This window comes from Pygoscelis adeliae, unplaced genomic scaffold (assembly GCF_000699105.1).
Source record: "Pygoscelis adeliae isolate BGI_AS28 unplaced genomic scaffold, ASM69910v1 Scaffold270, whole genome shotgun sequence".
NCBI classification, from domain to species: Eukaryota; Metazoa; Chordata; class Aves; order Sphenisciformes; family Spheniscidae; genus Pygoscelis; species Pygoscelis adeliae.
Genome location: NW_008823916.1, coordinates 1,927,644 through 1,941,467, shown reverse-complemented (window position 1 = coordinate 1,941,467; position 13,824 = coordinate 1,927,644). Strand labels below are relative to the sequence as shown.

At 44.2% G+C, this 13,824-nt stretch overlaps 1 protein-coding gene across 1 annotated transcript in view; it reads left to right on the top strand.

Annotated features, from left to right (window-relative positions):
- Positions 1-13,824, top strand: part of BRINP1 (bone morphogenetic protein/retinoic acid inducible neural-specific 1) — an 88,165-nt gene that overhangs the window by 60,761 nt on the left and 13,580 nt on the right. The window contains exons 3-5 of the mRNA XM_009319327.1: positions 286-476; positions 5,655-5,824; positions 7,135-7,240. Coding sequence (XP_009317602.1) covers positions 286-476; positions 5,655-5,824; positions 7,135-7,240 — 467 coding nt within the window. The remainder of the gene's footprint in view (positions 1-285; positions 477-5,654; positions 5,825-7,134; positions 7,241-13,824) is intronic.

Below are 13,824 nucleotides of genomic sequence, written 5' to 3'. Positions count from 1 at the left end.
GTAGGGAAATGCAGCCCTCTGCCAGACATCTCTGGAGGCTCTGAGACTACCTCCTCATCAGCCCAGACCCTGATCCTCAAAGTGTGTTGTTATTGTGCAGTAATGTCTTGCTTTCTCTCTTTTCCTCCCCTTCTTGTCTAGCCTTGTGGCCTCAGGTGTGTATCCACGTGGGGGTGTCCAACAGGATTGTCCCCTTTGCCATCCTCCTTCCCAGCCCTTGGTGGCTCTTCCTGCCCCTCCAGACTCAAAGTCTCACTCCTGTTGTGTTCCTGTGTTGTCACATAGGGAGTTTGCCCGTTGGAAGGTGAGGAACACAGCCATCGAGCGGAGGGACCTGCTCCACAACCCACTGCCCCTGATGCCTGAGTTTCAGAGAAGCATCCGCCTCCTGGGCAGGAGACCCACCACACAGCAGTTCATTGATACCATCATCAAAAAGTACGGCACCCACATCCTCATCTCTGCCACCCTGGGAGGTAGGTGGTAACCTGGGCTGTTTTCTTACGTGGGTGTCAGTGATGGGGTGATGAGGGCACTGGACAGCACCTGCAAACCTTGGCCATGTTGCATGGAGGCTGGCTGGTAGCACAGAGCCAGGCTGCAGCTCCCCCAGCCAAAGCCTGTCTCATCGTCAGATGGTGTGAAAATCCCCAGAGTATGAATAGCCTTTGCAAATGAATTCACAGCACAATGTGTGTGAGTTCGGCATCTGTGATACGTGTGCACCTGTGCTCCTCTGACAACAGTGTGTGTGTACTGGTGTGAGTCAAGATAAACATGCTTCATTTAGCCAGGGAGCCTGTCTGTCATTCCTGTGCCGCTGTCCTTAATTTGACAATAGAGCGTGTTGATCACTCTTTCTTTCAGAATGAAACCGAATGCAGGAGGAAAAAACATCCTTTCTTGCTGGAACAGGAGGAATTTTAAAGAGCTCCAGGAAAAAGGGAGTTCAAGGAGTTGGGCAGGGAGTGTGTGCAGCAGGGGAAGAGACAGCCATAAAGGCCTGTGCTGAATGCATAAGTGAAAGCAGTAACATGAAGTAGACTTTTGAAAAAAAACCAACAGTTAAGTAAAGTTCAGAGTGTATATGCAAGGACTGCAGAGAGGCTTGTGCGTGCAAGAAGAATATGTCAGTGATGACATAAGACAGAGTACTGTAGTGCCATTAATCCATGTGCATGCACTGCTATTGGTGCTGCATAAATAATTCAGGTACTGAGTTTTGAAAATAGGAGGGGTGAAAATCAACAAATCCTCTTGATATTTGCTGCTGTTTGTTTTTATTTTCCTCTCTTGTACTATTTTTACCATTCTTTACCCCTTTGGGGTGCACATTTAAATGCCTTTCTTTTGAGAACGACTATCTGTAAGAGGGATTCTGCAGTGGTAAAGGGTCTATATTTTAGTACAGTTTGCTGTTTCTTCTTCTAGTGTACCTGACCTCCAGCCTTGCCACATTGCAAAGTTTGTAGTGAACTTTGAGGAATTTCTGGCCATCTGTCTGTTCCCAAAGCATTCTGCAGACACTCAGATGAGACGTAGATGAGATTAGATGTGTGCATATGATTCATGCACAAATTAGGTGGTAGGTAAATTGGCGTGGTTCCATTAAAGTCAAATGGCCTCTCATGTGGCAAATGTCCTTCAAAGAACCTCGGGCTGCTCTTCCAGTCCAGGCATTGAAACCGTCTGCTCCATCGGCAAGGAACGTGAGAGAAAGCAGGTTTCCGTGCACTGAAGAGTATGAGTGACTGCCTGCATCAGGCCTTAATGAGGACTGTGTAAAGATAAACTCTTTTTATTGAGGAAATTGCTTTTCAGGACCATATTTTACAGAACCCAAGCCAGCCAAGTAAGAATCCAGTAAAGCGTTGAGAGGTTTTTTGTGGGTTTATTTTCTTTCCATTGATATGCCTTTTTCTTCTTGCTGCTCACATCTGTGGAAATTCAAAATAAGAAAGACCTTTGATGGTAAAATATATTTTTAATTTTGCCTGGGTGAGGCTGTGAATTATTCACAGTGGCTTGTTTCTTCTCCTGATTTTACAACACAACAATTTTAAATATGGCTTGTAACGAGAACTGGTGTTGGAGAGGAGTGCTAAATGCTCCATCAGCTCAGAGCATGGTGAGCAATGGTGGGAGAGAAAAGAAGGATTTATCTTGGCAATGGCAGTCCCAGAGAAAATGTAGATGAAGCTAAGCATGAATTATACAAGGAGGACACACTCTAATCACAGTCTGTGGGCTAAACAAGACTGGGATATAAAAGCAGACGTGTCCTGGCACCCTTGCTCTCCCAAGACCTCAGGTCTCCTCAGAAAAGTTACAAGAATTCTGCTTTGGATTACAGTGGTTTGTAAACTTAGCCTGATGCCTTATTAGGTTGCAAACAAGTGACAAGCACACAGGAAATTGTTTTGCTTTTAAATGCCAGCTGTTGCATGGACCCCAGGAGGCTGGGTGATGGATCAGGCCAGCCCACCTGAATACAGCACCTATTTTCACACCTGGCCACATGAGGAACAGCTCTGATGCATTTCAACCTACAGAGCAGCCAGGTCCCCCTGGAGCCTAATAAAAAACCAGCTCTGCCCCAGTTTAGTTCTGACAAAGGGATTGGTGAAGGGTCATTTTGAGGGCATCCATGCTCTGGGACAGAGAACACAGAGCTGAGAACCAATTTGCAGGGAAAGCCCTGAAGGAAAGACAACTTTGAACATAGCATCCGCTTAATAAACGAGAAATTAAGACTTAATAATGCAGCAAAAGTCTATTAACCTCTCTTGAACCTAAGGGTTGGTTTCTCATGCGCACTCTCTGTGGGGATGCTGTGCTTTTGCAGGTCTGCACAGATGTACACAGAATAGGTTTCCAGCAATGTTATTTCTGCTCAGCACCCCTCACTCTTAGGGACAGTATTTCTCCCTCAGGAGAAGCATCAAATATCTTGGGCTTTACTTTCCTGTTTTCTTCCTCTTCCTCTCAGCGGAAGGTTCCAAACACCTCAGGGAGGAAAAATGACAGCTTTTGTGGGGAAATCACTGATCTCTACTGCCCTAGAGCACAGGTTTCTGATGTCTACGAGCTGTATCAGCTGCTCATTGCCTGCCTGCTTCGTGTTTTCTGGGGACTGAAAGCTAATGGTGGATCTCCTGGTGATCTGAAACCAGTGATACTGCCTGATGCCATTCAACCCACGCTTCCTGCCAAGGGATCTCCAGTCTCTGCATTTCTCTACTAAAATGAACTAGTCTGGACTGAAAAGGTCCTGATTTTTGCACCTTGGTTAATAAAAGAAGGCATGATATTTATCCACAAAAAGCTGTTTTTTCCAGTTGCTGGTGGAATTGAAGAAGAGTTGATACCTGGATCCCACAGGTTCCTCTGAGAATCACAGCTAAGGGGAGAATTATACCAGGTCTTCCCTCTCCTTTCACAGCCTCATGAAATGGAGGCAAAGCATCATTTATGTCTGCTGTGTCTCCATGCAGATAAATACTTCTGTTACATGAGAGAGACAAAAATTTTGGCTCAAAATACAACACTTTCACACCGATCCAGCCTATCTTCCCCCAAGCCTCTTGACTAACTCCCATGCAGACGTTTATTTGGTGGCAAACGAGTTGTCTCATGAAAATTCACAAAGTCTGACCTTCCTTCAAATCCCCCTGTAAAAGTCACGTCAAAGATGAAACCTGAAAATGCATTGACAGCAGCCAGGCATCTGGTGTGTGGTGACCGCTGTTTCTCACGCTAATCAGTCATCTTATTACCTTGCGCTTTGCCGGCTGTTTGGTGTATACACCTGTTGTGTTTCATCAGATATGTGGGTTTTAAATTTTCTGGGACAGGAACCACCTTTCTGCTGTTTGTGTGGATAGAGCCTGATGTGACAGAGCCTTGGTCCCTGCCAAGGTCTGCTCACACCGTTCAACACATAACAATGTTAACAGTGATAAATGAGATCAAAGCTGGTCACTTTCCAGGGAAAGTGTTTTTGTGAGAAGTAACAATGATAATACTGTTACCACTACAACTTTGATTGTGGTCAAAGGATAGTATGTTATTTTTAACAAAATATTAAAGTGAGAAAGTTTTACATGCCAAACTTTTCCACTTAGTTCCCGTGAAGCCAATTAAAAGATGTAAACTGATCAAATCTTTTGATGAAAAGTATCTTCTTTCCACCAAAAATTTCCATTTTTCATCTCAAAGCCAAAGGCTCAATCCTCAACATATCAATTGCTTGAAAAACTGAAATCCAATAAAAACATTTTGATTTTCAGCCAGAATATTTTTGGTTTGTTTTCAGGCTTTTGGCTTCCAGATAAAAGCTGGAAAAGTTCCAAGGAAAGCAAGGGGGAGGGCTTACCTTTTTTTTTTTTAATACATGCAATAAAAGAAATTATTTGGACAAATCAAACTATTTCAGCTAATAAGAATTTTTAAGAAAAGTAAGTGCTTGTTCTCAAAAAAAAAAAAAAAAAAGCAAAAATGCTGAAGAGCAAAATATTTCTTGGCCTAAAAAGCGGTGGTGCATTTTTTTGACCATGCTATCATTGCCAGAGGCAATGTATTCATCAGTGGTTCATCCATCAAATCAGAACAAGTACCATTCTTCTCATTAAGAGAGCTATGTAGAAATGGCACATTCCTACCCTAGGTATCTATTCTCTTCATTTATTAAAATCAGAACTTCAGATGTTAAGAATGCAGGATGGTATTCTATCTTTTTACTCCTTCTATAATGCCAACCTTACGTTAAGAATGAACTGTTTTTTAATCTGGCTCATACAGCACAAATTGAACTTTTAGGTAAATATTACTTCTCAGCTTCGTGTCCTTTTCATATATCTTTTGTTAGATTCAGGTTTCTGCTACTGCTTAGGGTGTTTGGTGCTATCGGGTCTTAACTGCTTCACTCCCAGATTCTCTGTGATTATTGGCTCAAAATCACCTGTTGTCCCTTATCTTGCACAATATTTTTCGCTCTCCACTTCAATTCACTGAATCAGACTCCGGGGCGGGGGGGAAGCAGAAAGGGTGGTTGGTTTAACTTTCTCATTTATTCTTTCCTCTGATTGTTGTCCTTCACTCAGCCCCCTGTCCTTACCCTTTTGCATGGTCACTGGAAGCTAAAGAGGTATAACTAGCATTTGTTCGTCCTCTGTACCCACCTACAAACCTATGTCCTATTTGCAACTTAAATCATCATTTATTCCTTCTAGAAATCAGGTCAGAGAGAATTGCATAAAAATGGCATCTTCTCCAGTCAGGTGTGCATTGTTCCAGAGGCACTGTCCATGGACAAAAGCGTTCCTCAAATGGGACAAATGGTCTGAATCCTTTCCAACCCTTGTGGTAAAGCCATGCTGGCTAATAAATGTCCAAAACATTATCTACTCAATTCAGTGGAGCTGATCTACAAACGTGGTGGACCTGGCCTTTCTGGCTGAATAGAGAAGGAGGCTCATGTATACTACACTGAGGTTCTGGTACTGGTGAGGAAGGGTGGGTTCATTTAAGAGTGCTTTAGGTGTTGGACTTCTCTTTCTTTAGGTGCAACATGTGACATCATGTGTTCCTGTTAAGATGACCCTACTTGGCAGCCTCCTGGGCCTTACTGAAATCTCCTTTTCCTTCTGCTGCAGGAGAGGAGGCCTTGACCATGTACATGGACAAAAGCCGCCTCGACAGAAAGTCAGGAAACGCTACCCAGAGCGTTGAAGCATTACACCAGCTTGCTTCCTCCTACTTTGTAGACCGTGATGGCACCATGAGGAGACTCCATGAGATCCAGATCTCTACCGGAGCAATCAAGGTACTGTATCTTGCCTTGGGAAGAGAAAGAAGATTGTGTGTCCATACCAATACTGTAGGGATTTGGGGCAGGACTTTGCCAGTCCAGTGTGACGTCTTTTTTGATCACAAGTTGTTTTGTTCCCACGCTGAATTCCCAGGGTAGATTGTTCTCTTATGGACCTCACTGAGGAATTGATTTCCCCAGGGCCAGTAGTATCTGAAAGAGGTGAGCATTCAGTGTGATGGTTATGTAGGATAAGAGACTTCCACTATGTGTGGCAGTGACCTCTGGAAGGGAGAGAGGGAACAGATAATCCAGATCAGTGATGGAGGTTGGAAGGGAAAGGCAGGTCTGTGATAATGGGCAACCCCATGCAACCCAGAAGTATTTTCCTCTTGTGGGTGTAAGACTGCTAAACATGTCTCTCTAACTTACTACAAGAAAAGGTGAAAAACTCAGTGTGGCATTACTGAGACATGTGGAATGAAACGGACTGAGAGACGGCTTGGGGGTTGCAGCAGGAAGGAAGAGGAGCTGCTCAGAGCATACAAAATAGGGAAAATGGCTCTGCAGACAAAGGCTGCCTTCTCTGCAAGCAATCAACCTATACTGGGGAGGGATTTTATTGTTGCAGAGTTCACTCCAGGGAAGGCGATGTGGATGGAGTCATCATTGTTAGCCATTTCTGAAAGGTTTCAGCTCTTGTTATTGTTCTGTGGTGTCTCATGGCTGAGTCTGTTCCCTTCTGGATGGGAAATCGAGTTGAGTATTGAAACAGTGACAGCAGATAATCACGCTTTGTGAATTCAGGAAGGGCAGCTCTCCTCTGTGGCTGGAAACCAACAGCAACAACCACAGCAACAGCACTGCAGGTCACCTGTGCCTCCATCTATCCTCAGCACAAGGATGGTGTGCACATATGTTGTGGGAGCACTAGGCACCATTGTGGGCTGGCAATCCATCTCTGTATCTTGCTTTCCAATAAGAGAAGCCAGGGAATAATTCCTCTACTGCCTCCTGATGTTCTCCAATGGAGATCCTCTATGAGAAACGTCAGTCTGCAGGACCTCATTGCCAAGCCCAGGATAACATGCAGTACCATAAAGAAAGCAGATACAATTCACTCTATTTTTTCAGCTTGTGAGTGTGCCAAACATTAGCCATGTCTGTCCAGTGTGGGACGTTTTTTTTCCCAATTAAGGAAGATGCATTTTGGATTGCATCAGCTGGTGATGAGGGGTCATTATATTACAAGGTCTGAACCTGCCTGGGGAAGATGTGATGCTGCAGTCAAAGGGAACACTCTCTCTTTTCTACATCCTCCATAGGTAACAGAAACTCGGACTGGCCCCCTGGGCTGTAACAGCTATGACAATCTGGACTCTGTGAGTTCTGTCCTTCTGCAAAGCACTGAGAGCAAACTCCACCTGCAAGGTAGGACACAGGAATGAGGGAGATGGTAATACAGGGCATGGAGTGGGGGGATGAAATGAGAGATGGGTGGCCTTTATTCTAGACCTTTCCCCTCCTCTATTTGCTGTGATCACTTTCTTCGCTGTAAGTTCCCGGAAGCAGGACCGGTGGCTTCATATGATGCTCAACACAACAGAGCAGGGCTTGACAGGGACTGAGCTAAAGGTGCAAGGAACTGCAGACTGGACCCCAGTGAAGTGTCTGGGTGCCCCCTGCCATTGAATTTTGATGGACTTCTGTGTATTATACATACACCAATATAAATAAATGTGACCTTTTCCATTAATATTTAAGGGACATTCTGTCCACGTCTCTCTTTGTCCCTCCCAAATTGCTGATTTGCGTAAGAGGTTTGCAGATCAGCTTTTGGGACTCTCTAATGACTGTAATCTTTGGGAAAAGTCACAGAGGTTTTATTTGGATGCTAGAAGCCATGGCTTCAGTCCCAGTTGGGGAGCCAGTCCAGAAGTCAACAGATAGAGGTCATGACTGAATTAATAAATAAATACATGCTGGTTAGCAAGAAGTCAACTTCAGTAGAAGGAGGAAATTCACTGGGCGTGTAATTTACTAAGGTTATTCCCAAGTTTTTGACAAAATAAGGAAATGTGGGATTTAATTGCTCATTTGCCCAGATGGTTTTATTTCTGGAATCCTTGTACTTGCACAAATTTTAATTTTTCAGATGAATGGGCTACATTACATCTTCTGCTTTGAGTATAATTTGGCAAGTGCTGTTTTAATCTTGGTTTCACAGAAACTGGGTTTCATTTACTGAGTCGTGTTGTGGATATATTATTATTTTTGTTATTATTTGCCTTTAAAAATAATAGGCAGGTTGTTTTCACTATTCCGCTGATTATCTAAATCACTGAGTTTTGGTCGGTACCTAATTAACAATAAACAATTTGAGGCTTTTTATATACTGTGATGATGGCTGCTGGTAATGAAAACTCAAGGATGACAGATCAGATAACTAGGTAAACAGCTAAATAAGCAGACAGCTCAGTTTATAGGCAGACAAATGGATAAGTAGGTAAATCAACAGATCTCTATTGGCTATCTGATCCTACAAGAGAAGAGAAAAAGTAAGATGCCAGGGAGGGGAAGGAGGTAGAGAAAGAGGGAAGACTTAGGAGAAAGAGGGGATGTAAGGTGGATGAGGCTGTGATTTCTGATGGGAGCAGACAGAGGACCTCAGGGGTCAACCACACATGGGTTTCATGGAGCTTCATGGCATAACCCAGTGCAGACAGAGGCCTGACCCAAGCCAAAAGAGACAACGAGGGAAGGGATGAAGGTAAGAGCTCTTCCTAATAGAACAAAGTGACCTTTAATGCTACACCTGAGTGTTTTCTGCCTAACCTGGAGTGCGGTTCTTGGGATAATTACCCAGGATCCTTCTTCTGCTCTGAGAGGCCTCATTAGGAATTAGTCACAGGGCTGCAAGTAATGGATTGTGACCGAGTCTCCTCTGATCTGATTAGCAGCCGAGCATGAGCTGCTGACAGAAATCCATGTTACTACCTTCGTGTCATTCTGCCTCCGAGGCCAACTCAATAAAAGAGCAGCATCTTTGTGACAGGGAGAATTTCTGTTTCTGAACTTGCTTGCTGCTGCCCAGCCCTGAGAGTCATCATTTTAAAGACGTGCCCTTTAGGAGATGCAATGGCCAGGCCCAGAGCTAAGCTACCTTCATGCCTGCACGTAGGGTTCGGGAGGGTCAGCCAGCCTGGAGATTTAGGGGAGGACCTGGATGCATGCAGAGTGCAGGGTGTCTAGTTCTGCACCTGTGGTTACATGGACAGAAAAGCATCACTAATTTATAAACCAGTATCCATGTGGACCCAGCGTGCATGTACATCTGTTTCAGATGCCTGCACTGGGGTATATATACAGGTACATTTATCACAGTAGCTCAGAAAGTTTCCCTTTTTCCTAGCACTATCTGGGGGCAGGTTCCCTGTCCTGTGCATGGGGAGGGCTGTGTGGTGATGCAGCCTCCCCTCGTGGGACTGGGGGGATCCTGTTGTGGGCCAGGATCTCACAGGTGACTGCACTTATTTGCACTTCGTATCCTCCTGTCCCTGCCACCAGCATGAAACTGTCCCTTCACCTGCCTCCGCCTATAGTGTGGCTGATGCACGAGCTGCCTGGAAAAGGAGTAAACCAGAGCACGGGAGGGGAAGATTTTAACAGCTCTACAGCAGTCTGAGGGGAAATGGGAATTTGTGTTCCCCGGAAAAGTGTCCTAGGCTGAAATTTGAAAATTTAAGTGGAAAAAAGCAGCATTTTGAAAAGTTTTAGGAAATTAAAATTCCAGAGACATCCTCTTGGACAGTGTGAGTATATGTCAATATTACAACATGACACTATTTCAATACGATAAAATCCTTCTGTGCTATTCTAAACATTGTGACATTAAACAGGAAATATTGCGTATTAGGTAGTTACCATAGTGTTACGTCAAATATGGTAATAGAATATTAAAATTTACATTACAATTAATATTAAAGTCTTTGCCAAGATGGGCAGAGCAGTAATGACAACACAAAAGATTTCAGCTTTTCAGCAAAGCAAAATGAGGAAGTATGAAAAATGCATTTAGACCTTTCCCTGTCAAAAGTGCTTTTGGAGTCAACATGCTCTCACAAAATGCTTCAATGAAACTGCAGTTTCAACAGAGAACTCTTCTGTGGAAAATGTTTCAAATAGCTCTAATTTAGAGCTGGGAAAATTTACCTTTTTTAATGCAGGAAGTCTTTTATATACAGTCCAAAGCCAAACATCTCTCTCTAATAGTTTTTTCTAGCTGAATTAAGGACATGTTCCCTTGTCAGATGCTTCATATTCTGCCTGTAGTTATCTAAGCCAAACCTATACCAAATCTGTGCTCGTCTTAATATTTAAAGAGGAACTTTACAGAGTGGCAGAATTCCTCCTTCTGATCACTAAGTTACCTTCAAAACTAAGTTATTCTCCCTAACACTTGTCACCAGCAAACTTACCTTCTGCTCCTGAGGCTGCTGTGGAGGACGAGCCCATTCTTTGTGCACCCTGGCTTGGATTGAGGTGTTCAACCCCATGAAACCGGTCCAGTATCTCAGTCTTTGAGATCAGGTTGCCTTCCTGCTCGGCTGCTGAGACGAGGTCGCTTTATCAGTAGACAACACTGAAAGATTAATTTTTTGTTGTTGTTGTTTGCAATATTCAAGGAAAATTCTTGGAGAACAAAACAGCATCTTGGGATGTCTTATTAAGGTCGTGGTTGGCAGCAGGGCTTTCCCGGCTAGCATGGCTGGCTGCAAGCTGCTCTGTGGGGCTGGTGTGCTGTTACAGTCCTTGGGACTACAGCTTTCCTGCTTTAAAGGTGGCAAATGAAGCACCCAGAACAGTGGTCTCAACCAGTATGGACTTCTTACAATCTCATATTTATAAAGCTTACCTTAAAAATGATTAATCACACCTATGCTTTACTGAAAGCTGTAATCAATTCAATTTCAGCAGTATTTAGTCACTGGGCATGGCACAGAACTACATATGAATGATAGAGGAGGGTACCAGGACTGGGTGAGATGCTACTGGCCCAGTACTTGTAAAACATCTTGCTAGAATCTGGTCACAAGGAAGCTCAATACAAAACCAAAAATATTGATATGAATCTGCCCGTGTCTGGGTATGATGATAAATGTGGGTATCTATGCATATATGTCAAAGTACAAGTGTGAAAGCAGGCATGGTTGTCTTTCAGTAACCCTAACACTGATTTCTTCCACAAGGAAATTCCTGGCTGGAAGATCTCTAAGTCACATGTAATCCCTACAAAATGTTTGCCGTTTTAAAGTTAGGGCTTTGCATTTGGTGCATGCGCACTCGTGTTTTGATGAGTAGCTGGGTTTGTGTGTCACTTGTTCCTGGTCTAAGCACATATTTGAATATGTGCTGCTTGTTAAATGCTACAATTAACTGCATGGATTCCAGCAGAACTGCTTACCTGATTAAAGTTAAGTATTTATACAAGTGTTTTGTCAAATTGGTGTTAAGTGTACAGGGGTCTGATTACCTCTTAAACATGAGATCATTTCTTACAAGAGAAGGTAATCCTGGAAATGTTTTTTAGAAATCATGAGTTTTATGGACTCATAAAAGCATCCACATGAGGCACTCTGTAGTGTAGGATGGGACCGTGTTATGTTTTGGAGATTACAAGGTATTCATATTTCTGCATGTGCTGAGATACACAACAGATGTTCCTTGCTATGGGATGTGCTTTCCCTGAAACTTTAGTTGCTTTTTTACCCCTCTCCCCTCCAGAAAAAATCTCCAAAGCCAGTGTCATTTGTAGCTGGGACCAGGCAGCATGTCAGTGCTGTTACTCAAGTTAAAATTCAAAGAGAAAATATGGTGAGCTGAAGAGCCTGCGGGCATTTGCGCCTCACATTCAAAGGTTGGAGGAGCAACCAGGGCAGGTTGCTCCTCCATAAAGCAGAGAGTGGAAAGATTTATTCATGGGACTTGGACCATGAATAAACAGGGTCAATACACATCAAGAAGTCCAGCCCACCTCTCCTGTGAGCTTGCAAGCTCAGTGAGTACAGCAGCCTTCAGGCTTTCCAAGCCCCTTTTGCAGATCTCAGTTCTTCAATAGTGCTGCACTTTCTTTCCATCCTGAACAAAAGTTTTGGAGTCTGGCAGGTGGGACCATCCCTAATGTCAGTGTGAAGGTTTGAAAAGGGACCATTCCTCTGTGGTGGTTGCTTCAGATAAATCCCTAAAAGAGACTGGACTTTAGTGTCCTTCCTGAAGGATGTCAAGAAACGTCTCAGGAAAGACCAAAAGGACCTCAAATTGCTGATCCTTCTTAGACTACTTTTGAGGTGTTCGCAGGGATCAGCCCCTTGCGTGTTCCCTCCCTTCCCCGCAACAGCACCTCAGAAAAGGCAGCAGGATCTCCACAGACACAGTGCTTCCAAATGCTGGGATTGAAATCCTTCCTTGTGCAAGTGTCACAAACATCTTCTCCAGCTGAACGTTGCTCTGTGTTCATCCTGCCTGGCGGCTGCAATTGCTCCACACTCAACTGTGAATTAGGTCAGACAATGGGGCAGCTTGCCGCCACTGGGCATGGTGCTCTCAGAGACTGTGCCCTGGCAGTAGCAGGAAGGGAGAGAAAACAGAGGTCCCTGTGCCTTCAACACTCTCCTGATTCCCCCACACTTGGTCTTCCAGAGGGACCTTGTCAAGGCTGAGGTGTCTCTGTGGAACCAAAAGCAAAAGGGTAATGGGGGTCCTTGGGGCACCGCCTGCTGCTTTTCTCTTGCCTGAGGTGAACATGCCCCATCACAGAGATGGGCCTGAACTCCTGAAAGGAGTCACAGCCCCTCCTGCCCTTCCTGCACACTCTCATCCTCTGAATTATTGTCTTATTTTCATTCCACTCCAATGAGCTGTCAGCCACAGATAAAGTAATTCAGCGCAATAGAAACACAAACAGATGGGTAATTGACCCGCGTGCCTTCATTACACTGGAGTTCAGCACTGCTGTTCAAGCCATAAACTCCTTTATCTGCCACTCTGAAATCCCTGGGCCTTTTACAAGGAAGGCAAAGCGGGCCAGTCTTCCTGCAAAAGGGAGCTCTCAGTTATTGTTGTCTCTGCGTCGTGCACCGCAGATGCTGACCGAGTCTGACAAGCAGGACTCACCAGGTAGAAGGAAACAGATGTGAATCCTCAGGGACATCTGTAGGGAGCCCGGAGACGGGGGCTGGAGAAGGACAGGATGGAAAAACGTGTACACTGTACGCAGAGCAAACATTTAAACTGTTATCATGTCCTCTAGTACCTGAGCAAGCGTACACCTACACTAATGCCTGCACAGACGGATGGATACACAAACACTTGCTATGGAGAAAGAGACATGGGGATAGATCTCTCGGCTAATGTAAATCTTCAGAGCACCACTGAAATCATTGGCACTAAATCCATTTGCACTTTTATAGGATTTGGCAAGTAGCCTTCCTAGCAGGGAGCAAGCTGAAAAGAATCAGGTACCCAACTCCTGTATTTATACTGTGGAAGCTGCGCACTTAACTCTGTAAGGGTCTTTTATAAATCCCTGCTTGTATTATTTTCCTTTCTTCTGTTTTCCTTTCTTCTTTTCTCTTTCAGTGTGTAGTTTCCTTGTTTCTGTGGTACCAAACCTATTTAGTCTCTCTCAAAACAGGTCAGAACAGCATAATGATCATCGCTTCTGAACTAGCGCTTTGTTGCAAAGTATAAAATGCACAGGTTTTGCTTTCAGGTGCTTTGTGCTGTACTGGGATCCAGGACTGGGATGAAGGGGGTACACTGGGCATTGGGGAGGGGGAATATATTTGTCACCCTTCTCTCATAGAGCAGATGGGCTCTGCTCTCAGCTAACTCACTGCTTGCACTGGAGGCATGCAATTTGTACCCCACCTTCCTTACTCATGACAGCTCCGAGAGAAATATCCCAGCATCACTTTCCCAAGCTGTTAATGAAACAGGTTTTGAAAAGAACAGAT